General features: G+C 54.2%; 1 protein-coding gene across 1 annotated transcript in view; it reads left to right on the top strand.

The window, feature by feature from the left end:
- Positions 1 to 25,490, top strand: part of ADAMTS16 (ADAM metallopeptidase with thrombospondin type 1 motif 16) — a 164,333-nt gene extending 138,843 nt beyond the window's left edge. Inside the window, 5 exon segments of the mRNA XM_021076731.1 lie at positions 14,468 to 14,669; positions 14,816 to 15,010; positions 17,506 to 17,730; positions 23,167 to 23,314; positions 24,343 to 25,490. Coding sequence (XP_020932390.1) covers positions 14,468 to 14,669; positions 14,816 to 15,010; positions 17,506 to 17,730; positions 23,167 to 23,314; positions 24,343 to 24,458 — 886 coding nt within the window. The 3' untranslated portion in view covers positions 24,459 to 25,490.

The following is a 26,530-nucleotide window of genomic DNA, read 5'->3' as shown; positions in this document are numbered from 1 at the left end:
ATAAAAGGAAGAAGCCGCAGTGGGGAGAGTTCAACTTCTGTATGAAACGGGAAACTGACCTTTCTTGCCAAGAAAACGAGAATCCAAAGAAAGCGAGTTGGCACGAAGTTCTCAATGAATCTTCCATCACTGAAATGACATTTTGCACCTCCAAAGATGAATTAAACCACCTCCTGGGGAAAGCCGTCCATTTTTAAAGAGAGAAAAAATGAACTCGCGTCACTTCCGTTGTGAAATGTTTAAATTCATGTTAGACACGTAGATTTTCCCTAGAGCATCTTTAATAGGTTCTCTTCAGGGGCAGGGAAAAGGTATTTCAGATGTTACAGAAAATCCGGATGTCCCCGTGACTCAACAGACAACCATTTGGAAAGCGCATGGCCCTGACCGAGTATTTTGACACTGATTCAATACTGAATCATTTTGGAGTTTTCAAAAAACTGCTCTGCACGGGGGTTAGCCAGGAAGTAGCAGTAAATACGTAACTTGGACGTAGAGCAGTGAATTCCATACTTATATGCGTGTGAAAGAAACATGCCTACAATTTGCAACCATCCAATTAAGATGTGTAATGCCCCCCCCCCAACTCCTGAATATATGCATTTTCCCAGGATGTTTTGGAGAAAAGCCACGTTAGATAACTGCCTTGTTCCAGTTTCCCAGTTTCCCCCTTGCTGACGCCTTGACTCACCAAGCGAGAACACCGCAGGGTGGGTGGCTAAGAAGAGGGCTCCCTGCGTGTTCTCGGGCCCTGCGGCCAACCGGCTGTGTGCCCTTCACCATCTAGAACCCCACAGACTCTCACCATGGCTGGGCCTCGCCTCCGCCTCTGTAGAAGGAGGATTCTGCCAGCACCTCCCTGGGGTGGTTAAAGCGTTTGCCGTGTGGGTGGATTAATCCTCATGAGTGCTTGGAACAGCACGGGGCACAGAGCAGGCATTGTGTCCGTGCAGAAAAGGTCCTTGTGTGAGCTGCTCAGGCCCCAAGCTGTACTCCGGGCTCAAAGCCAGGCCCCCACAGCTTGTAGGCATCCTGAGCTTCCCTCCTTCTAAGAAATGGACTAAGGCAGGGCGCCCCGCACGCAGGACCGTGGCAGAGTTAGAAGCCAGAGCTCTCCAGAGCTTAGAGCCCGGCCTGCTGGCCCTTCGCTGAGCTCAGTGCTGCCCACGAGGTGCTGGCCGTCCCCATCCCCCTCCGCACCCTCCTGGAAGCCACCTGCTCCAGGCCTTAGTCTGGCTTTAAGATTTGCAACCGTTTTGCTAGACCTTCAAGACTTTGCGCGTGGAGCTGGTTGCTTCTGTTGCAGCTGTTGTTTTATTGTTAACATCTGTCTCCCTGAAGGAGGCAGTTGTCCAGTCCTCCAGGCCATCCGCTTCGGCTGTGCTCAGGGTCGGTCTGACACTCCAATGCCCTGACCTTATCCAGCAGTCCTGGCCTTTGTAAAAAAAAGACCCGTCTCTGCCTGGTTTCTGCAAACATTCTTGATCTCATCTTCCTAAGTGCAATTGCTGAAGTCTGGGGTGGGCAAACTGTGGCCCCTGGGAGCCCACCTCCCAATTCTGTAAATAAGGTTTTCTTTTCTTTCTTCCTTTCTTTTATTTATGTATTTATTTAATTATTTTTTGCTTTTTAGGGCCTCACCCCTGGCATATGGAAGTTTCTGGACTAGACGTCGAATCGGAGCTGCAGCTGCTGGCTTACACCAGCCACAGCAACACAGGATCCGAGCCAGCATCTGTGACCTACACCACAGCCCGCAGCAACGCCGGGTCCTTGACCCACTGAGCAAGGCCAGGGACTGAGCCTGCAACCTCCTGGATACTGGTCGGGTTCATTGCCGCTGAGCCACAAGGGGAACTCCTAAGTGAGGTCTTCTTAAGGCACACCCTGCCCACTTGCTTACAGCCGCCTCCAGCTGCCCTCTCGCTGCTGAGGTGACGTTGAGTCTTTGCAATTGTGTGGCCACCAGGCTAAAATACCTACTGTCAAGCCCTTTGGTGAACTGTTCACCAACTCTTGGGCTGGATGAACGCATCTTTCTGGCAAAAGAAGTGTCTTTTTAAAAATGATATATTTCTTTAACTTTATGTAAAACACCATCATTTCGACACGTAATCAATACAGGGATTCTCAGGTTTGCATTTTCTTGAACTACGTCTTTGAAGTCCAATGTGCATTTTATATTTTTAAAAGTTCTTTAAAAAATTCTTTATTAAAGTGTAGTTGAATTGCAAGGTTCTTTCCAATGCTATGCAGCAGAGCGACCCAGTAGAAAATGTTGTCTCTATTACCTGTCACCCTTCTTCAGGGCAAAATAAGTGTGAATGTTGCTGCAGCAACACATTCTGAATAGTTCCGAAAACCTGACCCTTGTTTAAGTGTGCGGTCCTATCATGCGTCGGGAAGTAATTTTAGAGTGAGTTGGATGAGGTGTTTATGAGCAGCTTTCTCTTCTCGGTGATTTGGGTCACCTGTTTTATTATCCTTTCTCCATGAGGGAGAGGCCATATCTTCAGGACAGGAAGGTGTCTCTAAATCAAAAAGTAGGTTAGATGTGAAATTCGCAGATGGGCGTAACATGCAAGTTCATGTTCATACAGCTGGGTTTTACCCAGATGGCATGGTTTCCTACCAGCTCCCCAGTGTCTGAGCGTCCTGGGCGGCCACGCGCCATGGTCTCTGCGTAGTGGGAGAAGAACCCCTTCTCCTCCAGGAATGGTCCTTAGTGCGCTGTTGCCTGAAAGCAGTTGAAGGAGCCCCAGGATTCTTCTTATTTCCATGATGCGATCAGCTCCCGCGGCATCTCTCAGGAGTTCTGCAAGGACCTCATGACTTTTTGTTTTTGGAAAGGCAGAATTTTTCAGACGGGACGACTAGTCATTTCTTCTACAGACCTTCTCGGTGGGAACCTGACCACCCTGTTCTTTCATCAGTGGCCATCGTTTCTGTTCTGTTCTCAGGTGAGAAATACTGAAGAGATGACAAACACCTGCTCGGGGCCTTTCCAGCCTCTCTGATTTTGTTTAGTATAGTTGAATATAACAGTTTCCGTTTTTCCCTTCTTTAGATATAAATATGTGTGTTAGGCCACTAAGATAAACAGTTTGGTTCTTTAGTCCCAATTTCCTTTCTCTTTTTCTTCACTCGAGTCCTTTGTATGAAGAGAGAAGATTCAGGGCGAATCTCCCTCCCGGTCAGGACGAAGCCTGCAGATCTTCCTTCTTGCTGTTTTCTCTTTGCCTATGAAATGGTCTCTCTTATTCCTTTAAAATGTGGAATTCCCAACAAGATTTGATTCTTGCCATCCTTGCACTGTGATTTCTCATGGAGCCTGGTCAGAAGAGGCCTGACTGGAGAGAGACACCAGGCTGGGAGAAAGAATGAGATGAGCCTCATCATGCAGGCTTTCCTAGTACTCTGCACTAGTACTGCACGACCTAGTACTCTGCACTAGTACTGCACTACCTAGTACTCTGCACTAGTACTGCACTACCTGGTACTCTGCACCTAGTACTGCACTACCTGGTATTCTGCACCTAGTACTGCACTACCTAGTACTCTGCACCTAGTACTGCACTACCTGGTACTCTGCACCTAGTACTGCACTACCTAGTATTCTGCACCTAGTACTGCACTACCTAGTACTCTGCACCTAGTACTGCACTACCTAGTACTCTGCACTTAGTACTCTGCACCTAGTACTGTACTACCTAGTACTCTGCACATTCAGTAAGGATCTGGGGAAGAAGGGAAGGGCCACAGTAGGTTTTCCTAGGCAATGAATCACGCAGCCTAGGAAATGGAGCTGCAAGGATTTCAGAGAGTGAAGAGGCATGTTCATGTTAGCACTGAAACTCATTTATTCCTTGTAACAGAGAGGGACTGGCTTTCATCAGATTAAACCCAGGAGCAAGGAGCCAATGCAAAAGCAAGTCAGATATGATGTGACAAAGATGTCGAACTAGCCCAGGTTCTCCAAAAACAACCAGTAGGGTAAGAGTGTGTATGTGTGTGTGTGTGGTGTGAAGAGAGAGATTTTAAGAAATGAGCCCATGTAGTTGTGGAGGCTGTCAAGTCCAAAATCTGGAGACCTAGGGAAGACTCAGTGCAGGAGTGTAAGCCCAAAGGTCATCTGCTGGTAGAATTTTCCATTCTTCTGGGGAAACTCAGTCTTTTTCTATTAAGGACTTCAACTGATTGGGTGTGGCCCACCCATGTTATGGCAGGGGAGCTGCTTCATTTGGAGTCTAACCTCCTCTGAAAACAACTTCACAGAAACGTATAGAATGATGTTTGAGCCAATATCTAGGTCTGTAGCCCGGCCAGGTTGACACACAAAATGGATCATCATCAGCCTGGATCTGGTCAGATGTGCAGGAGGGAGCAGCTTGGCTGGAGAATCAGGGAGCAGAGTCTGTGATTTGGGGAAACCCAGGAAGGGCTGGAGGGCCATGAGGGTGCAGGCCAGAGGGGAGAAGTTGGGGACGGCTGGTCCTGGGTCCCCATCCCAGGCCAGATGGAGATGCTCTGTGAGCAGGAGTCCAGACAGGAAGGATTCGGGTCCTCACCAGGCAGAAGAGATGCCTCAGCCCACCGATGAAAAAGGAGATTAAGGAAAACACTTAAAAATACATACGCAGGGAGTTCCCATTGTGGCTCAGCAGAAATGAAGCCAACTCATATCCACGAGGATGCAGGTTCGATCCCTGGCCTCGCTCATTGCGTCGGGAATCTGGTGTTGCCAGGAGCTGTGGTGTAGATCACAGATGTGGCTCATATCCCACGTTGCTATGGCCGTGGTGTAGGCCAGCAGCTGTAGCTCTGACTCGACTCCTAGCCTGGGAACCTTCATATGCTGCATGTGCAGCCCTAAAAAGAAAAATATGTATATATACATATAAACACATGCACTTTGAACTTTATTTTTTACTTAAAGTACCTAAATGTGCATCCATTCACTAATTCTTTTAGTTATAACCAGAGCTGGCTTTGAGTAGAAATATGCCTATTAAAAGATCTAAGTTGATAATTTGCCTAAAAAAGGCACAATACCTATGATATTTAGTTTGAGTTCTTGAAAGAAGGGTGAAACTTGTCTCATTCATCTGAGTGCAAAATCATCTTAAATTTTTCATTTTTTCTCCATGGTTACTTTGGTCTCAACCACACCTAAGCTGCGAGCAGTTCCCTTTAATGACTCATCTCTGCCGAGTCAGTCCAGAGACTCAAAGTGGTTTTCATGGAAACAGGCGTCGTGTTTTCCGTGCTCATGTTTCGTTTAGCTGCCCCAAACTTCCCTGCATTTCGTAATTCCAATAACAAGTTCAGCTGGCGGAAGCAGATCGGAACTTGGGTTCAGCTGGTTCTGTGTGTGCCCATGTGTCACGGGGTGGCAGCAGAAGGATGTTGACAATCTTGGGCCAGGCTGTCCCTTCACCCCACCTGGCGCTCCGCTTGGGGTGGGCAGTGAGCTGGGGGCTTTGCCAAGAGAATGAAGAGGCCCGATGATCCGACAGGTCAAGTTCAGAGAAGAGAGTCGCTCCCGAGGCTGGATGTGAAGCAGTGGCAGGAAGGCGCCCATCCAGTGGTGTGTCTCGTGTCCAGGGAAGAGCAGAAAGGACATCAAGAGTCCCCAGGACAAATGCTGACTGGGGCCCTGTCCCAAGGCTCTGTTCTCCTGGGAGCAGACATCAGAGGAGTCTCACGTGGGAGGTCCTGTCGCCCTGCCCGGTGGAAACTCGACTGTCTGCTTGTGGGGCAGGGCGGTAGAAAAGGGTGTCCCCAGCTATGAATATAGCCATTGTCACCGCCTTCCATGTCCAGGAGACACCTCCGCTTCCAGAGACCCTGCACCATGGAGCCATCCTAGACCAGCGTCTCACAGCTGTCAAGCTGGGTAGTTCAGAAGGATGGGAAGTGTCAGCATCGGACGTGGGTACCATCCCTTAGTCGGGAGGATCCGAGGAGGAGGCAGTTCTGGTCCATCCCAGCTCCTTTGTTTCAGAAGGAGCCGAAGCCTGCGTGACGGGACTCGCACTCCCAGCAGCTCGGGTGCGGGGTCTGGGGTGAGGCCCCAGAGCGTGGTCTTTAACACCAGGGGGCGCCCCAGAACCAGGCCAGCTGGGCAGTGGGGCTGCCTGGGGGCAGTGGGGCTGCCTGGGGCGGGGGGGCTCTTCTGATTTACCAGCGACAGGATTGAGGATCGTGCCTTCTGGCAGAAGAACCTTTTCCCCTGACATCGGATTGTCGCATCTCAGTTCTCACAAGAGTTAAAAAGTGACATTAGTACAACTTTCATTCGGAAGAGGGAGTGAGGGCAGCTGCCACCTGCAGGAACCAGAGCCTGGTCTGGCCTGAAGAGCAGGTGCTGCCTGTCTTAGGTTTATCCCCAACCCTGCTGGGCAGCGCGGCCACCAGGCTGGGGAAGGAGGGCTTTGCAAAAGTTCAGAGTTTTGACTCCCAACCCCAAATTTGTGATTCCTGCAGAAAGAAGGAGAGACCGAGAAGGTGGAGGTTTTGAGAGTCCCGCCAGGCAGCTATGGTTTGGAAACACAGTCTCGGTGCCAGGCTGGGTCCCAGGGTCCTCTTGGCGCCTTGGTACTAAGCTCGGGCATGAGAATTTAGGATGTTGAATATTTTTTTTCTTTTCTTTTTTTGTCTTTTTAGGGCCACACCCGCGGCATATGGAGGCTCCCAGGCTAGGGGTCTAATCGGAGCTGTAGCTGCCGGCCTATACCACAGCCACAGCAACGCGGGATCTGAGCCATGCCTGCAACCTACACCACAGCTCAGGGCAACACCGGCTCCTTAACCCACTGAGCGACGCCAGGGATGGAACCCGTGTCCTCATGGATGCTAGTCAGGTTCATTAACCACTGAGCCACGATGGGAACTCCGAATGTTGAACCTTTTAAAGTAGAAGGCGGTACCTCCTCATCAGCCATCAGTCAGGTTCTCCCGCAACCCGGTGTAGACTGCTAATTCACCTGCCTATATGACGTCACCACCCCCCTTTTTTTTACTCCGTAGCAGAGCTGTTTGTAACACAAAGAGTTGGCCCGAAGGTTGGGTACCAATGGGCGTGACAGAGGAGCAGGAAGGCATGGCCTTTGCCGCTCAGCAGTCGGATGCTGGCAAAGGTGCTGTTCTTCCCACAGAGGCAGAGTCGGGATGCGTGCGGAGGGCAGCCCTGTGGGAGGTTCCTGCCCCATCCTGTGTGCGTCTTCTTCCCCCTCAGGGCCTGCCTTTGCTTTGTTTTCCCATCCTTGAGACACACCTGGAAGAGCAGACCTCTTCTGAAGCCCTGCCCAGCTCCAACACCCAGCTTTTTTTTTTTTTCCCCTGTTTTCCGCAGAAACTGGCTGGAGGGGCAGCCTCATAAAGACCCAGCCTTCGTGGTCATCCAGGATCTGAGTTTTCCCTTCACCCTTTGCGAGCTGAGGTTTTTCATTCATTTCATTTGCGTTAATGACATATGCACAGACCGTCAGCCGTCTGCGGAGAGAAAAACCTTCCGATGAAGGATTTTTGCTGACACAAGGAGTTATTAAGGCTGTTTGGCACAGGGAGGCAGGTTTCTTTGGCCCGAGAGTCCCTCCTAATCCTCTTTTCCCTGTTTCCTGTCATGTAAATGAAGCTCTGAGGATCTTACTGATTCTTCTTGAGATAACAGCTGATGACAGGACAGTGAGGCAGAAAAACCTGGTAAAAATAGCACGCCGAGGCCCAGAATAATAAAAATCTCCATACCTTTGGCTTCTCACAGACCATAAAATGAACACCCACGTTTGTGGGGAGCTTTTGACGTCTTGCAGTTTGGCTTTGTGTGATTCAGCAAAGAAACGCTGCCTTTAAAGATGGGGAAAAAAAAAATTCAGGCCTGCGTCTGTGTCAGTTTCACATACAGAGTAGTTCAGTTCGACTTTTGAGGCTGAACTAAGTGAAGTTACTGTCCAGCCACAAGCTTCCAAGGGCTGATGGCCAGGCTTCCACATCCAAGTCTCCCGTTTTCTCAGGTCCGTCCCCTGTCCTTGCCAACCTGTTTTCAGGAGCGGCCTTTCGGTCCTGAGGTGACAGCGGAGGCCTGTTCCTGGAGGGGCTTCTAGGAGAATGCGTCCAGCAGGTGGAACACAGGCTGCCAGGGAGGGGGCGCGGTGTTGCAGTGTCCCTGTCCCATCTCCTGTACTCACGCCCAGGCTGCAGGAGGATTTGCTCCAGAGGTTGCAGCGTGAGAGCAGAGGGCATGCTGTTTGTCCAGTGACGCTGGCTCCACCGAAATCCTTCACTCACACATTTGGTTATCGAGCTCCCTGGCCCTTTCCGAGCTGGCCCTCTGCCACGGAACAGCTGGGAGTGTAGCTGGCATCCTCTGATGCTGAGGAAGCATCCTCTGACATAGACCAGTGACTCCCAAATTGGCAGAGGAGGCAGGCCAGCTGAGGGCGGGTGTGCGGCCCGCAGCCAGGAGGGCTCAGGAATCAGCTTCTCTCCTCGCTTCTCCTCCCAAGGCCTCTTAGCTCAGCTGCTGTGCTTCCATCTCATGGCCAGCCTGCTCTCTTTATTTCCTGCCTATTTTCTTTTTTTAAAATTTTTTTAAATTTATTTTTATTTTTTTTATTTTTATTTTTTTGCTTTTTAGAGCCCACCTGTGGCATATGGAGGTTCCCGGGCGAAGGGTTGAATCAGAGCTACACCTACCAGCCTGCGCCACAGCCACAGCAGTGCAGGATCTGAGCCACATCTTCAACCTACACCACAGCTCACGGCAACGCCAGATCCCCAACCCACTGAGCGAGGCCAGGGATCGAACCCACATCCTTATGGATACTAGTCAGATTGGTTTCCTGTGCGCCACAACAGGAACTTAAAAATTGAAGTACAGCTGATGCACAAAGCCGCGTTACTTTCGGGGGTACAGCCTAGTGACTCCATTATCTGTGTGTGTATCTGTATTTCTTTTTTTCAGAATCTTTTCTCTTCTAGGTGAGTACCAAGTGCCAAGGAGAGTTTCCTGGGCTGTACCGTAGGTCAGCCTTGATGGCTCTCTGTCTTATGTACGTAGTGTCTATACGTTAATCCCACCCTCCTCATCTGTCCCCCCCTGCACTTTCCCCTTTGCTGATGTAAAAGGGAAAATATTGCCTCCCATTTAGTAAATACAGGATGTTGCAGCCATTGAGTTGTCACCTTTCAGCCCCGCCCCCGCTCTGATCAGCCCTGGGGTCCCTCAGGATGGAAACAGGATGCCCCAAGCAGCAGTCAGCCACTGCAGCCACCCCCTAAGGGTGCACCTTGAGGGGGTTCAGGATGAGAAGCACAGGATGCTGGCCTCCGAGAGCTGAGGTTATCAAAGGGATGGTTTCGCTGAGCCCAGGCTCTTGCATCTTGCTCAACTCTTGCGCTTGCTCAAAAGCGCTCAATTCCTTGAGATGTCTGATTTTCTTTCATTAACAGTCCTTGAGGTGTCTGGTTTTCTTTAATTAACAGTGGTCTTGTAATGTTCCACCTGTCTGGGCTTTGTTGCAAAAACTCCTCTGTATCCTGGCTCCCCACACGCCTCTTCAGACCGAGGATGCTGTGTCCCCGGCTTAAGTCCTCAGTTTTGTCCACCGAATAAAATGCAACTCTCAGCTTTTAGGTTGTGCCTTTTTTTCAGTGGACAGTAACCATCAGTTTGTTTTCTCTGTCTGGGAGTCCCTTTGCGTTTTTTCAGATTCCACGTGTAAGTGCTACCATCACAGGGCATTTGTCTCTCCCGGTCTGGCTTTCTTCACACTCCTGAGCCATGCGTGTCGCTGCACACGCAGGTCTGCTCCAAGTTGACTTTGAGCTGGTTTCTTTTTTCCCCTGTGGGAAAAAATTATTTTTTCAAACCGGCATCTGTTTATTGTTGGATGTGCATTGCTATCTTGAAAACATTTTAGTTTTGAGGAAAAGCGTGGTAAATCTCAGATGACTTAAAAGTGGCAGGGCTGTAGTTTTATGAAGACAAGGTCCTTCATCTTCAAAAACCACACGCTGCTTGTCCCCTCCGGCCCCCGGGCCGCTGAGCATGCGTGTGTGCGTGTCTGTGTTTATAGGAGCAGAGGATTTTAAAGCTCATTTGAGAAGGTGAAAGCGGCGGTTTGATTAGGAACCGTCTCCTTGAAGGTGGTGATGGATGCGCTAGCAGGTGAAGGTCACGAGTGACCCATGTGGAGACGCCTCGGGATCGGAGCTGTGTTTTCATGCTGTCTCTCACCCCGTCCAGCACGCGCCTCTCTGGAGCTCCATCCAGCGGTGAACACAGCCTTCGCTAGTATCGGGTTGTGACGCGGGTTCTGCCCCATCGTTAGTGATGAAAGACCATTGCACAGAAGGTTGAGCTGTTCATGAAATGGGACAGCAGCCTGCCTCCTCCTGAAACTTCTAAAGAGAATAGAAAGAGAAACTGAAACGGAATTCTAAAATGAAGCCAGCAGCTCCTGATGCCACATGGGTGACAGCCCCGGGTGGCTGCGGGCGGCGCTCGGCTGTGAGCAGCAGCCTCTGGTCCCCACTGACGGTGGCCTCTGCGTCAGAATGGCAGTGCCCGTCCCACGCCTTCCTGGGCAGGGTTTCATGACCACGTATTTCAATGCTTCAGTACATCAAAGACTCTCGTTGAAAATGTGCATTTTCAAAGGAAGCATTAAATAACCAGAACCAAAGTGTTCTTTTTGTTTAAATAGGGAGAGGAACGTAATTTGATGAGAAATAACTCACAACGGTTGACAGGGATATTGAATAGCGAACAAATGGTGCCAGGAAATCCTGCCCAACAGCTGAGTAACAGCCATAAACCGCACCCTCTCCTGGCAGCACCAAGGGCTGTAGAGGCGAGCCCTGCCGGGGGCCCTTAGCCAGTGGGAGCACCACGGTGGCCCAGTGGCTGTGTCCTTCAGGTCCTGCCTGGGAAACCCGACTGGTTTGGGTCATGCCAGCCCTCTGCTTTGCTCCAGTTGGCAGACTTGAAGAGCCAGCACGAAGCAGGACAGGTTCTCTGCCCAACACGCCTCGTTCTGCTCACGGAACCTTCAGACATCAGCGCAGAGGCGTGCGTGGATTTTGACCCTTTCATGAGCGGAAATCAAGGCCCGTCGCCAGAGCTCTCCCTGTGAAACAGAACAGACACTGGGCATTTCCAGATGCCGTGTGAGTGATCTGGGCTCAGGATGATTTCTTAACGATGTGCAGCTCAGACAAGGGCAGAGAATGGACCAGCCAGTTGGAAGGGCTTAAGATGGTGGAGACAGAGGACTTAACGCGGGGGTGGGAAAAGCCTGGGAGCAGCCAAGACTCTTTGCAACCCCAGTGTGGACACCAGTTACAGTTTACGAGGCTGCAGGGCAAATGGAAGAAGTGAGAGGAAACATAAAAACAGCAGAGAAGCAGCTGAGAGGCTCCAAAGCAGAGTCATCCCAGCCAAGAAGCCAAAGCCCATGGTTCATAAGGAGTTTGCATAATTTACATGATTTAACATGAAATTAAAGAAAAACCCACTCTTCTTGTTGACACTGAAAAATGGAAGCATTTCCACCGTTGATGAGGAACAGTTCCAACAATTGCAGTGTTTAGTTTTATGTGAATAAAACTTTGCCTTACAGCGTGTAAAAATAATTTTCTTAGAAATATGATAGAGTCTGTTCCTGAGAAACACTTAGTATAAAATAGTTCAAGGCTTCTACAAGGCAAAATAAGGAACGCTATCGTGCCAGGTGATGCCGCAAGGCTGCTAGGAGCCGTGGTGGGATCTCTTCCGCTTCCCGCCCAGGAAGCAGCATCAGTTTCCCTCTCTTTCCTCCGCTGCTCAGTTTATCCTTAGAACCTTCACGAGGGTCCAAAAACCGGCTCTGAAGTGGTTTGAATCACAGACCCCTTGAGAACTTGAGGAAACGTGCTGACTGGTTTACTCTGCAATCTTGGGGGCACGGCCCCCCTGGAACTGGTAGGATTTGGGGGTGTTCGTGGGTCTCCTGGAGCCCGGAGCCCAGTCCTTTGTGCCTCGATTTCCCTGTTTAGATACCTGTGTACTGCTCCATGCTGTGAAATATTCCAGACTCTGAATATATGTGCATGAAGGCTTTGCAGTGTAAGAAAACTGTCTGTTTTGGACATTGAGTTGTAAAATCGCTGCATTTAAAAGTTGCAGACTTTTAATTCTGCCCTCAGTCATGTTTAAAAGGGCATTATGTTCGTGCATGTGTGCACGCGCGCAGGGAAAGCACCAGAATCCGAGGTGAGCAGATAAGGACCGTCGTTACCCTGGGAGGAGGGGTGGTGACAAGCTTCTGTCCCCCTGATCTTGACCCCTGGGGAACCCGGTGCGCACGCTCCGTTCTCAGGGAACCTCCTCCTTCCCGCCCCACCCCTGGCCCCGGGTGTGCAGCGTCTCCAGGAGGCGCCTCCTGAGCTCTCGGACCGGCTTTGTGGCTGCTGCTTTGGGTCCTCACCCGAGTGTGACTGTCAGGGCGCCGTGTGCGAGAGAGGACGGAGGTCCCCCAGCCAGAGGAGGACTGGGCATCTTCACTAACCCCCAGTTCTGCCTCAAGGTGCAGAGAAGATGGAGTTCAGTCCCCTCGCACCCAGCGATGCTGTGGACCAGGGCACAGAATCTTCCTGCGAGGGGCCCCCGAGCCTCCCCACACACTCGGCTGGGCAGAGCCTCCTGGCAGCTCTCGGGCTCTGCTGTCCGCCAGGCCCCGCCACGCTGGCAGCAGGACCCCTGCTCGTCCAGCCTGGGCTGCTGTGCTGTCTGGAGGAAGGCGAGCCTGGCTTTTCCTTTCCCTTCGGTGAAGACGTTTCACCAACATGGAGCCTCCTAGGCCCCAAGCTTTCCTTAGAATTTCCAGGGTTTGCGTAGCGCCCTGAGCAGGAAGACAGCGGAGTGGACATCACCAGTCCTCCTAGAGTCCCAGTGGCCACCCCCGGGGCCCAAGGCCCTCTGGCCAAATGGATCCTCCTTGTGGGACCACCTCTCACCTCCCGCCTCTCCCACCCCAGGTGAGCCCCACCCCAGCCGTGCCCTTGGGCCCTCCTGTGCGCGGATTTGTGCAAAACCAGCCAGGGCTCTGTGGACACACGCAAGCTTATCTGAGAGCAAACAGGGGTGCCACTGGCTGAGCTGGACCCGGCTCCCCCACCGCCATCGCCTCCGCATGCCTGTCGACAAGGAATGCCTTTATACCAGAGGAGAAAAACAGGCTTGCTTCAGGAGACATTCTTGGTTGTTGTTTGTTGTTGTTGTTGTTGTTGGGTCTTTTTAGGGCCGCACCCGTGGCATATGGAGGTTCCCAGGCTAGGGGTCTAATCAGAGCTGGAGCTGCCGGCCTACACCACAGCCCACGGCAACACCAGATCCGAGCCTCGTCTCCGACCTACACCACAGCTCACGGCAACACCGGATCCCTAACCCACTGAGCAAGGCCAGGGATCGAACCCGCAACCTCATGGTTCCTACTCGGATTCGTTAACCACTGCACCACGATGGGAACTCCCTTCAAGAGGAATATTCTTGAACATCCACAGCTGCTAACAAAGTAAAAGAAAGATGAGCAGACATGGGCCTTCTGTTGGAAGTCATCACTTTTCAAGGAGTCGCACAAAACAAACACACAAAAACGGACAAAGCTTCTAGATCCAATGACTAAATTCCAAAAAGTCCAGAAGAACATGTGACGTGAAGTAGGACCAGAGATGTGTACCTTGCAAAATCCTGTAATCAGCCAAAAAAAAAAAAAAGCTTTGGAGACGCAGGGAGGTGAACAGTCTTTTCTGTGACAAATAAATTGATGAGAATAAAAATGAGATTGAGCAAGAACCCATAGACTAAAAGAGGAGCAAGACATCCACCACTTACAACGTGTGGACTTTATTTGGATTCTAGGTCAGACGAGCAGGTTCAGCAAAGACACTTATGACATAATGGGGAATATGGAACCCTGCGTGTTTAATGACATTAAAGGGTCATCAGAAAATGGTGAGATGTCATGATGGCGTTGCAGTTACTAGACTGAAAAAGCAAAGAATCCTTCTCTTTTAGAGATGCGTATTGAGATGTTACTACGTCTTGCATTTGCTGCAGAATGCTCTAGGGGTGGGGCGTAAATTGATGATCTTTGAAACTGAATGGATGAGGACAAGGGTGTCTTTATGTGTTTGAAATTTTCCCTTTTACATAAAAGTTAGAGCAGGACTAGACACAATGTATTGAGCGGAGTTATTTTCAAGTTCAAGTGAACCTTATTGGGGGGAACGAGATAATCGGGGATGCGAATCAGGGAGCTTAGAAGCTGGGGGGGGCCAGGGCAGACTGCTGGGGTGACCAAGAATAACTGCCCGTGTTGACACTAGGTGGGAAGAAATGCCAGCTGGTGCCACCTCCCAGACTTGGTCCTCCCCTCTGGAGAGGTGGCACCATCCCTCACCATAGGTTTCTCTGTCCCCGCAGTTGGTCCGTGGGGAACTGGAGCACCTGCAGCCGGACCTGTGGTGGGGGCACTCAGAGCCGCCCAGTCCAGTGCATGCGGCGGGCACACTACAAATCAGAGCGGGTCCCAGCCAGCCTCTGTCCAAAGCCCATGCCCTCCAGCCGACAGACCTGCCACCCTCAGAGTTGCCCACCTGCGTGGAGCACTGGGCCCTGGGCAGAGGTAACGGGGCAGGGCTGGCGGGGGGTGGCAGGGCCCCTCCTGCACGGCGGGGCTGGGGTCTCCCTGGGTCTTGGAGGGCAGCACCTGGCACCCCAGCACGGTCTGCCCCACTCTTCATGGGAGCTGACTCCGCTCCTCCCGTGCAGTGCTCGAGAACCTGCGGGAAGGGGTGGAGGAAGCGGTCCGTGGCCTGTAAGAGCACCAACCCCTCGGCCAGGGCGCAGCTGCTGCCCGACGCTGTCTGCACCTCGGAGCCCAAGCCCAGGACCCACGAGGCCTGTCTGCTCAAGCGCTGCCACAAGCACAGGAAGCTGCAGTGGCTTGTGTCCGCCTGGTCCCAGGTAGGTGCTGGTCCTGGGTAGGGAACCTGGTCTCAAGTAGGGGACCTGGTCCCAGGTAGGTGCACTGATCCCAGGAAGATTCACCTGGTCTCAGGTAGGTGCACCTGGTCCCAGGTAGGTGCTCCGAGTCCAGGTGGAGCTGAGTCAACCAGCTCTCCCCTCGGTTGCCTCCCCTCGACTGGTTTTTCTGCTTCCGCTCCTTCTCCTCCGGATCTCCAGCCCTCCCTGTCCCCCCACCAGCGTTCAGCACCCCCTCCTGGCGCTCCTCGCCTTGGCATGAGTTGGCTTTCAGGTCATATCCCGGGGCACCTGGTCCAGGGTCCGTCCATGGCCATCACCCCCTCGGGGTTGAGAGAGGGTGAATGGGTGAAGTGGTGCCAGTTGGGGGGGGCCTTCGTCGTGCTGACCGTGGGTGGTGGGGACCCCACCTCATCTCAGAACAGCTGTGGCCATTTCCGGGGAGGGAAGGGACAGAGGCCCCTTTTCCTGAGATGAGCGTCCGTGGGTGGTCTTCTGACTGGGGAAGAAACGGCTTGTGCTGGTTTGGCTCAGTGCCATGTGCTGCTGAAGCCCAGGAAGCCCCCATTTGCATTGTCAGGGGACTGTCCCAGCCCTGCTGTGCCGGGACCAACACTCGGAAGCGTGAGTTTGGAGGGTTAACGTTTTCGTGACTTGCTTTGACTGGGGTGAGTGCCAGGCCACCACATGGGGGAGCAGACAGAGCTGTCCCCATGCCCGGGACACCGAGGCGGCCATGCCAGCCCCTCATGGGTACGGCGCACACAGGGGCTGCCTGCACAGCCTGTTAGGAGCTCCGTGATGGAGTGTGCATCGCCTGGGGTCAGTGAAGCCCGGGGGCATCGGAAGCCAAGCACCCACGGAAGAGAAGCAGCCCCCGCCCGCAGGACCTGCCCTGTAATCCCAGAGCTGCACCCAGAAAGAAAGCCCCCAGCTCCCAGGCCCCAAGCCCCTCAGGGACAGACATGGGTTCCATTCCCACCCACACCTCGAATGGTGCCCCGTCCAGGGGGGAGGAACGAATGGAGCAAGGGATGTTGTGCCAGGCAGGACGTTTACTGGGGTGAGACAGCGCTTCACTCCGCCACTGAAAAGTACAAATCGAGTTGCTACTGTAGCAAGCCTGCCCCGGTAACGAAGAACTCCTGGTCCCCTCTCACCGGAGACAGGGGCCTCGGTGTCTTTAGGAGTGGACTTCCCCATCATTACAAGACTGTTGTTGCCATGCGTATCCCTGAGGCTGAGTCCTAAGGACCAAGGAAGGAAGCGACGTGGGCTGCATGGTGCCCGGAGGTGTCCCTGGGGGAGTCCTCACCCTGAATATTTCACATATGCAGGTGTCCACACACACACACAACACCAGAGCTCCTCTCTTAGGCGTGGCCCCAGCAAGCCCCGTCCAGCTCCATCCTGGCGTCAGGACACAGAGCACACCTGTAAGCCACGCCTGAGCATGTGCGTGAGGCCAGGACCCCTGCAGGTGTGGCCACCTGGGCTCCTCCGCGAAAGCAACCTGCAGGACCCTCCCCTTCCGTGCAACAGGGTGCCTGGCTCTTCTATGTCATCGCTGTGGGACAGGTGGCTCCAGCCTCTGCCAGGCTGCAGCTTTGCCCAGGGCCCCCCCTGCACAGGCTAGAGGGTCTGGCTGCAGTGACAGCTCAGGCTCGGAGCAGGTCTTGGTGGGAACGAGTGGGTTTGCTGTCTGTGCTCACACCGAGGGCTCGCGGGAACATCTGTGCGCCCTGGGTTCCCTCTGCCTGCCCCAGCTTTAGGGGCCAGCATCTGGCTGCAGTTGGCTGGTGTTAATCCGGGAGCTCTGGGGCTTACCTCATACCCTCGTGTGTTACATGGCAGTGCCTTCCAGTAGCGGTTACAGCCCAGCGTTTTAATTTCCCAGGGAAGCGGCGGCTCTCAAACTACTCTCCTCGGGGTTTCTGATTGCCCCGCCCCAGCTAACGCCCCCAACACTGGGCCACTGTGACCTCAGGACCTTCCTTTTTATGGCAGACACTGTAACGGCTTTTAAAACACCGAGGTCCTGGAGTTCCCGTCGTGGCTCAGCGGAAACGAATCCGACTAGTATCCATGAGGATGTGGGTTCGATCCCTGGCCTCGCTTGGTGGGTTAGGGCTCCAACGTTGCCATGCACTGTGGTGTAGGTCGCAGATATGGCTCGGATCCCAGTTGCTATGGCTGTGGTGTGGGCCGGCAGCTGCAGCTCCAATTCAACCCCTAGCCTGGGAACCTCCCTGTGCCGCAGGTGTCGCCCTAAAAAAGAAAAAGACCAAAAAAATTTTAAAAATAAAAACGAATACGTAAAATGCCAAGCTCCCTTAAATGCCCTTGCATGTTTCCACAAATATAAATGTTCCAGCTGATGTACTCAGGAGGCGTCTTGACGCAGTGATTTTGTATGAGAGGCCGCCACCCCCTGAAAATACCTTCTGCTCACGGCTTCCGTTCCCTTCTCTCTGCAGTGCTCTGCTACCTGTGAGAGAGGAACACAGAGAAGGTTCTTAAAATGTGCTGAGAAGTACGTTTCTGGGAAGTACCAAGAGCTGGCCTCCAAGAAGTGCTTGCACCTGCCACAGCCCCACCTGGAGCTAGAACGCGTCTGCGCCCTGTTTCCTTGCCCCAAGCACCCTCTGTTCCCTGCCGCAGGCCCCCCACGGGCCAGCTGGTCTGCCTCGCCCTGGTCTCAGGTAGGGGTAGCTCTAAGTTTCCTAAGGGAGAGTGGGCTGGCTGGGTTGGGGGGGTGGTTTCTGGGAGGGGGTTACCCCAGATCCAAGGCCCTCCTCTCCAGAGCAGGTGCAGAGCCGGGCTACTTCCCTGAGGTGCTCTCCAAACGTCACTCGGCCTTTTAGGGCACCTGCGATTATTCTAAAGCATCACCCAGTGAAGGGTAGAGAAATGTTATGGTTTTGCTAAAAGCTGGGCTGAACCCCCACCCCCACTCCCACCCCCAGTGATGTGTGTGAATCAGGGAGACAAGATCTGGAAGAAACAGGTGATTGTAAGTTTATGTTAACTGCAAATCTGAGCAAACGTGAATGGGGCAAGCCCCCCAGAATGGCTGTGTCCTGTGACTCAGATCTGGAGTTGCTGTGGCTGTGACATAGGCTGGCAGGTGCAGGTCTGATTCGGCCTGGGAACTTCTATATGCCACAGGTTCGGCCAAAAAAAAAAAAAAAAAATCCCAAAAAACAAACAAATCCCCCTCCAACACACACACAAAACAACAACAGACCTAGAGGCTAAAGCTTTTCTACAAACAAGAGGTGGGGGCCACTGGGGGTGTCTGTCCCTAGGAAGGTCCCACAGGGTCCAGGTTGGTTCCACGTGTGTCTTTCTCCCACTGTGTTTTCTCTCTGACCCCTGCCCCACCCCAAGGGTGGCTCCCAAGGCCACGGGCTGTGCCTTCTGCGCCTTCCTGTTCCTCCTGGCCCAGCCCCAAGCCTGAGGACTGTGGGCACCTGAACGACAGCAGCTGATCTGACAACCCCATGGGATCTGCCACCACTAGGGCTTCCCCAGCAGGAGGAAGGTGGGCCTCCAAGGGGGAGACCTCAAGGCCCTGTGACCCTCGGTCCCCTGATCCAGGAACCGCTGAGAGGTGACCGGTGGCTCCTGAGACCGCTGTCCCTGTGTTAACGGGAGACTGAGGCTCCCAGGGTCCACCCACCTCTGCTCCGTTCAGAGACCTCAGGCGAATTTAGCCGAAGAAAAACAAGTTTATCAGTATTTAATTTAAACCAAAACCTAAAACCTAAAAATAGGTCTTGCATAGTTTTCACCAGCCTGAACTGCTCAGTCTGTCTAATAAGTCATTCTTATCATAAGCTCCTGGAAGATCTTATCCCGTCTGACTCATCTATTACGTTCCCAGGCCATACATAACTTTGGGGAGAAATAACTCAAAGGCGACGTTTGCCACGAGCTCTGGTACCCAAGGCTCTGGACCCTCCAGCCGTGGGAACCTGCGAGGGAGACATGCGGGCCCAGTGCCAGGCTGGGCTTTGCCCCTGGGCAGGTTATTCCTGCTGCAGTGGGAGGGATCCATAGGGTTTCCACGGGTTGTAATGGCCCTGGCTGCGTCTTGGCTCCCAGTGCCTCGCCCGGCAGGACTGGCTGCCCTCATTTGGGTTGCTTGGGCTTAGGGTCCAGTGGTCCACGCACTGGCTTGGTCTTGGGAAGGCTTATGTGTGAACACCTGCTGGCCTGTGTGTCTAACTCTACGTGGCAGAGACGAGGTGTGTGCCGGGGCCCTGGCTTGTTCTGGGACTCCTTGCCCGGCCCAAGCGCACGCTGACCGGGGACCTGTGGGTTTCCCCCTGCAGCAGCTACGACTGCAGTGCTGTGTCAGACGCCCTCCCGCATATGCAGCCTCATGCAGGGTCACACACAGAACGCGTGGAGGCTGGAGCAGGCTTGGTCTGGGGGACTGCATTCAGCCGGCCACACGGGGCTGCCCCGCAGCCTGGATCCAGCCTCTGATGATCTGCCCTCCTCCCTGGAATTATGGCAGCACCCGGGGGAACTTGCCTGGTTGGCATCGATGGATAACTTCGCCTGAGTGGGAGGGAGTCCATCCACCACCATCTGAATTTGCACAAAAATTCATAGTCCCACCTAGATTTAGGGCAGGAGGGGTGATGGATACGGCCATTGAGATGTGCGCTAACCCTTTCCCACTGGGAAGACGTTTGGTCTCTGGGAGAAGAGTCACGGCGGCTGAAGCCCCAGACATCGGGGGGCGGTTCCCCCAGCCAGGCCCACACACGGTGAAAAATAAAGAGAGAACATTCGGGGTCCCCATGGAGGAGACTTCACCAAAGGAAGACGCAGGTGCCAAGCCTCTGACGCCCTGCCAGCAACGCATGTTCCTCTATTGGTGTTGCATTTGCATTTGAGAGATGGACTTGGCCCTGCAGGAAGCCCCAGTGTTACCGGCTCCTGTGAACGGGAGGGTGGACCCTGACCTGTGAGGAAGAGCGAGCAGAGCGTCCGTCACGACTTAGAGGCTCAGCCATCACCTTCCGCCAGCACTTTCCATGAAGACCAACAACATGAATGAGAGTAGTTTCTCTAATTTTTTTTTTTTTAATTTTTTTGGTCTTTTGTCTTTTGAGGGCCGCACCTGCGGCATATGGAGGTTCCCAGGCTAGGGGTCTAATCAGAGCTGTAGCCACCGGCCTATACCACAGCCACAGCCACGTGGGATCCAAGCTGCATCTGCGACCTACACCACAGCTCATGGCAACGCCGGATCCTTAACCCACTGAGCAAGGGCAGGGATCGAACCCGAAACCTCCTTGTTCCTAGTCGGATTCTTTTCCGCTGCACCACGACAGGAAACCCTAGTTGCTCTAATTTAAAACAAACCTAGAAGCAAATGTCATTGTTTTAAAAATGCACAATTGGGGGTTTTTAAGTAATGATTAAGAGTAATTCTTGGGAGTTCTGATGGCGGCTCAGCAGTAACAAACCCAACTAGTATCTATGAGGATGTGGGTTTGATTCCTGGCCTCGCTTAGTGGGTTAAGGACCTGGCATTGCCATGAGCTACAGTATAGCAGCTGTGGCTTGGATCTAGCGTTTCTGTGGCTGTGGTGTGGGCCAGCGGCCACAGCTCCAGTTTAACCCCTAGCTTGGGAACTTCCATATGCCGCAGGTGCAGCCCTAAAAAAGCAAAAAAAAAAAAAGAGTAATTCTCCCATCCGTCTAGTCAGAGGTTATGTGGCACATCCTGCGCAGGAGTGGCAGGTCTCCCTAGAAGCATGGGCCTTGCAGCGGGAACGGGGCACGCACAGGCTATCAGGAGGGAGAGGCCTTGCAGCATCTCGGTGTCTGGAGCGTCCGTCTCAGTGGGTGTCTCCTCCCGAGACTCCCTGGGAGGGGCGGGACGAGCCGGCCTGAGAGGCCCTTTCCGAGCCAGCCGTGCCAGTCTGCATCGTGTTCCTGGTGCGGACGGGCATGTGCCGTCCTCCCGACGGCCCTTACCTCCTGCGATAACCAGCACTGCCGGACCTCAGGGGCCGTCCCCCGGTGCCCTGCCTCCACCCTTTCCACCTCTGGTTCCCTGGTCCTCGCGGAGCCCTGGCCCACCCCAGCCCCACCCTCCGCGACAGGAGGCAGTCCGTGGGGTTAAAGGGCCAGAAGCAAAGGGAGAGTCGGGAAGGCACCTGAACATGGGCAGCTGCGGGGTCAATGGGGACATCCCTGCTGTATGCTCGGCAACCACCTGCCCCTCAACAGCTGGGCATAGCATCACCCACCCACCCACAGAGGAGGGGGTCGCCAGGGTTTCACCGAGGCTGCACCGGGGACATTTAAATGGATCCCTGAAAGGGGAGCAGAAGAAGGCAGGGGGCAGGGGGAGTCCATGGGACTGAAAGATGGCAGTGACCGCCAGGCCACTCGGGAACCTCAGCCTCATCACCAGAGGCTCATTGGATGCTTGCAGTCAGGCCGCACATCAGCTCGCTGTACCGCTCTCGTTAGGTTAAACGTGACTCGAGTCAGTTCTGCAAACAGAAAACAAAAGAGGAAGGGCCGTTTGCTGTGTAGTTCTGGTCACTCACTGGGCACCGGTTCTCTAGGTGTGACCCAACCCTCAGTGGCTAGAAAAATGCAGGTTCTCAGGCCGAGCCCTGCTGGCACTCGAGTTTGAGCCTGGGTTCCAGCATTCTGCTTTCCCAAGCCCGGGGGGTCATTCGGACGCGCCCTCTAGCTTGACAACCACTGACCTGGGGGTGGCGCCAGCAGCAGTATTGTGTAAGCGCCCCAAGGAGCGGCCAGCTGCTTGTGTTCCCACGCAGTGTCTACACCCCAGAACAGCTCCTATGAAGCAATTCCTCTTTGTGAATAAATGAGCCAAAGACAAAAAGAATCAAACCACCCGCTGTTGCTCAAGTGATGCAGTGATGCCAGCCAGCTCTCCGCATTTCCACCTGGGGCAAGAGATCCTCAGCCAGAGGGAGACGCTGCCCCAGCTGACGAAAGGACTTCAACTCACGCGTCTGTTGCTGCTTTCCTGGTTGCCTTCGCTGTACCCTGAAACCGAATTATCAATGACTTTCTCTGAAATGGGTTTGGAAGAGAAGGGTAAGCTTCATGGAATGTTCCTTCCCCACCGCGTGCTTCTCAGCGAAAGCCCTGGATTTTCTCCTAAAGAGGGAAAAAGAAGAAAGGCCAACTCCTCCAGCTTAGGAGTTTTCAGGACGCTCTGGTTCCAACGTCTCTCCCTCGAGGGGCAGACGATGTTTTACTGGCCCCATCCCTGAGTCCCTGTCGCCGGGGGATTTAAAAGCCACTTTCCAAGCCTCTGTGTGCAGCAGCGGGAACTGACTGTTTGGCTGCAGCTGCCTGAATTCTATGCACTCCAGACCTGCATAGCCCTATCCTCAAGTTTTTAAGCATCCGTTTAGCTCACCCACCACACACCAGGGTATCCAAGACATTATCTGATGCCGCCTCTTTTGCAGGTGCTGCTTTAATTGCTTACATTCTTAACATTCTTGAACCCAAAGCCTTCTTTGAGCACGATTCACATAATTCCATCTAGACCTGAGTCACTTTCTTTGGGGGCAAATTAACTGCTGCGGGTTTGGGGGTTTGAGTTCCTCTGTCTGATCGCCCACGTCCCCTCCCACTTTCTTGTCCGCAGTGGGTCCCAAATGGGGCCACTGCTATGGGCTGTAGCCTCCATGTCAGGAAACGCTCCGGGGAGCGTTCCAGTGACCCCCCCGGGGGACTTGAATGGCACCAGGGTCCCTGTGCTCCAGTCTGGAAGGGGCTCAGTGTCACTCTGCCTCGGTGGGAGCTGGCTTGTCATTTCCCGGCCAGGGGCAGCAGAAAGGCTGGCTTGGTGACGGCATTCCACGAAGGACCACAGATGGTGTCCCCAGATGTGTGCCGCTTTTTCGTGTCCACCCAACCCTTGATGATGAGAACATTCAGACTTGCAGGCTCTTCTCCCCAGTGTCCATACCTGGGAAAAGTCCAGAATCTGGTCAAGCACCCACCACCAGTCGTGGGGGGGACCACCGGAAGGAGCCTGGTGAGGGGGGGGATCTGGGGAGACGGGGTGGCCCGAGGACCCAGCGGCCCAGGGTGACTGTTGCTTGTGCTTCTCGCAGTGCACGGCCAGCTGTGGCGGCGGCGTGCAGACGAGGTCCGTGCAGTGCCTGGCGGGGGGCCGGCCAGCCTCGGGCTGCTTCGTGCAGCAGAAGCCCGCAGCCTCCCAGGCCTGCAACACTCACTTCTGCCCCGTTGCCAAGAAGAGAGGTGAGTGTGGGAGCCCCTGGGCTTGACCTTGGCGTTGCCAGGGAGGGGGGGGCTGACCCATTTCTGGAGTGGTTCCTAAGAGAGCCAAGGAAGAGGAGGATGCCCGCGGGTTAGGGGGTCAGGTGTCTGGCCCACTTGTTCTCCGTCCATCTCCTCCTCCATGTCCTGCACAAAAGGGCCCACACAGTGACCTCTGGCTTCTCCCCGATGGTTATGAAATCTCTTTGGCTTTAAAAAAGCAGGGCTGCTTCCGCAGGGCAGTGCTACTCTCTACATTCAAAGAAGACATGTAAATAAAACGGCCTTTTCCCCCCAGGGAAACGAGAGCCCGGCTTATCTTGGAAGTTCTCTCAACGCTGTCCCTGTGCACAAGCCCTCGGGGCCTCGAATATTTGCAGGGACTGTGCCCCGTCTGCCGAGGTTTCTGGAAGAGAACGCGGGGCTGGAGGAGAGTGAGCAGGCTGGCTCAGTCAGGGCCTCGGCAGCTGGGGTCCCGTCCACAGAGGGCCCATTGTCTGGGGTGGATGAGCGGTTAAGTGGGTGGGTTTAGCACAAAAAGGAGACCGTTTGAGCTTTGCAGGAACCTTCCTAGAAGGGTCTTGTGAGAAACAGCACGATCGGGAGTTCCCATCATGGCTCAGCGGTTAACAAACCTGTCTAGTATCCATGAGGACGTGGGTTCAATCCCTGGCCTCACTCAGTGGGTTAAGGATCCCGCGTTGCCATGAGCTGTGGTGTAGGTCATAGATGTGGCTCGGATGCTGCGTTGCTGTGGCTGTGGTGTAGGCTGGCAGCTGCCCCTTGCCTGGGAACCTTCGTGTGCTGGCAGTGTGGCCCTAAAAAGACAAAAGACAAAAAAAAAAAAAAAAAAAGCACGATCCACGGGTCCATTTGACCTGAGGCCTGCCTTCCTGCCTTCCCTATCTTTCCTTCAGGGCAGTGACAGGCTTGCCCTGATTTGCTGCGGTTACTGTTGGTGGCAGCACAGGTACTGGGGTGGTGGCTGACCAGGGTCTGCTTGCTTCCAGGCGCCTCCTGCGAGGACCGCACCCCCTGGTGCTCCCTGGTGCCGCAGCACGGCCTGTGCGGCCACCCCTCCTACAGCCCGCAGTGCTGCCGGACGTGCTCCTCGTCCAACCTGTGAACCACGTCGGCCGCTTCCAGGGCACAAAAGGCACCTCCTCCCTTCCAGCACAGCCAGCGGGGCGTCCACACCGTGCTGCATCCGAGCAAGATGGAAGCCAGGACAGGAAACATCATGCTGGGCTCTTGGACCCAACTCCTATGCACGTGTGTTTGCGTTTGTGCGTGCGTGTGCGTGAGAGAGACTTACGCGTGCGAGTGGCTCTTGGGTGCACGGACACGGTCTGGCGAGGTGGAGCCGGGCCCCGGGACACAGGGCACACTGGGCAGCAGGCGGCACTCACCGCACGTGCTAACCCTGAACTGCGGGTCCTTGTCGTTGAGGGCCGGCCCAGAAAGAAGCAGCTGCTGCCAAGGACACCAGCCGGGTCCCACCTGGAGGCCCCTTTCCGGGGCGGGATCAGCTCCGGGCTGCGTCCCCAGGCCCGTCCTGCCCCAGTGGCCACTTCTCTGCACAGAGACCGGGGGCCCAGGTGGGGGAGCCGGTCTCCATCCTGGCGGGGGACCCGGCTCTGGAAACGGGGAAAATGCAGCCCCTTCTCAGTGGTGCTTCTGTCCCTCCCAGACTCACCTGCTGGAGGAGAGAATTTTCCTATGTGCTGTTTTTTCTTTCTCAGTTATTTGCAAGCGCATGTTTCCTGTTTAAACCCATTTCCTCATGCTTTTCGTGTTCAAGTGACAGAATTAGAGACTCACTGGTTCCACCCAACCCTCGCCGACCGGACGGGGGCTCAGGGTTGGTCCCGCTTGGGGACCCAGCAAGTGACGGCCTTGGCCCCTGTGTTTCGGTGTTGCACGTTGTGAGGTGTTTCAGATTCTTCCATCCACTGTGCGTGTTTCTGGAGCAGCCATTCAGCAGGAAGGCCAGCGGCTCCGGAGGGAAGGCTGCGTGCGGGCCTCGCCGGCGCCCCGCCAGCATCTCTGCGGCTCTTACTCCTTCACCGCGGCGTGACCTCCATCCCAAAGGGCACCTGGATATTTATATTTGCCGAGGTTTTATAATAAATTTTGCATTGTGTGGCGTGCTTCTGAACTGCGCGTGCTTCTTCTGAGGTTTGCGCTGGGACCCGAGGGCTGGCACAGAGACCAGCATGAGGGCCTTAAAAAGGAGAAATGGGGCCCTGGCACCTGGGGGAGGGCGCTGGTTTCCTCGGATGCTCTGTCATCAGCCACATCCGGGGTGGTCAGGATGCTTGACTCAGCGCCTCGGAGTGAAGCTGGGCTCCGACAGCCCAAGATGACCTGCTAGGTTGATGCTTCTCCCGGGCGAGTAGGGTCGCTGGGTCCAGGGCCGATGCCACAGGGCTGGAGCCTTGCTTGATGGTCTCTTAGATGCCGAGAGAAAGGACCAAAAAGACAAAGCTGTCAAGTCAGGGAACTGCTTTCTCTCTCCGCGTGCGATCGGACTTGCAAACGCAGGATGTAGGTTGGGGGGCACATATTCGAAGTCAGGCTTTGTTCCTCGTAATTAATTCCAACCCATTTCAACTCAAAAGAGCCTTTTGGTGTGCATGCTTCAGCAAGCCCTATTTGTTAATTTCCAGGTGGAAACAGGATCCCCAGGAGGGTACAAGAGGGCACAGTCAATCCGGGGCGGGACCCCGCCGTCTCACCTACACACATGACAGACGCCTTCATGCACGCTCCTTTTTTCTCCTCCAGATGAGAGGACGGCTTGACCTGTACACTTGCCAGAGGCCCCAGGGCCACCAGCAATGACGGCAACACAGCTCCCGCCCTTGGCCAGTCAGAATCGCTGGGGCCTGAGCTCCACACCCCTTTGCCAAGTTCAGGTCATGGGCAGCTGGGCCCAGGCTAGACTCTAACACGGCCTGGGCCTCCTGCTGCCCTGCCTGGCACAGTTCCTCTGGCCCAGCCTCACTCATGACACCACCCACCCAGAAGGCGTAGCCCCGGATGAGCACGAGTCCTCGGTGTCTAGAGGCACTGATGGCAACTGGATCATGTGCCCTTTTCTGGCCGCTGTGAATTCAACATTCAGTCGCCCCACATCAACTCGTCAGTCAGCCTGGGGGCGGCAGGGACAGCGTCAGGGTCTCAGGGGCTTCTAGG

Source organism: Sus scrofa, chromosome 16 (genome assembly GCF_000003025.6).
Source record: "Sus scrofa isolate TJ Tabasco breed Duroc chromosome 16, Sscrofa11.1, whole genome shotgun sequence".
Taxonomy (NCBI): domain Eukaryota; kingdom Metazoa; phylum Chordata; class Mammalia; order Artiodactyla; family Suidae; genus Sus; species Sus scrofa.
Note: the sequence above shows the minus strand (reverse complement) of the source record. Positions and strands in the feature narration are given on the sequence as shown.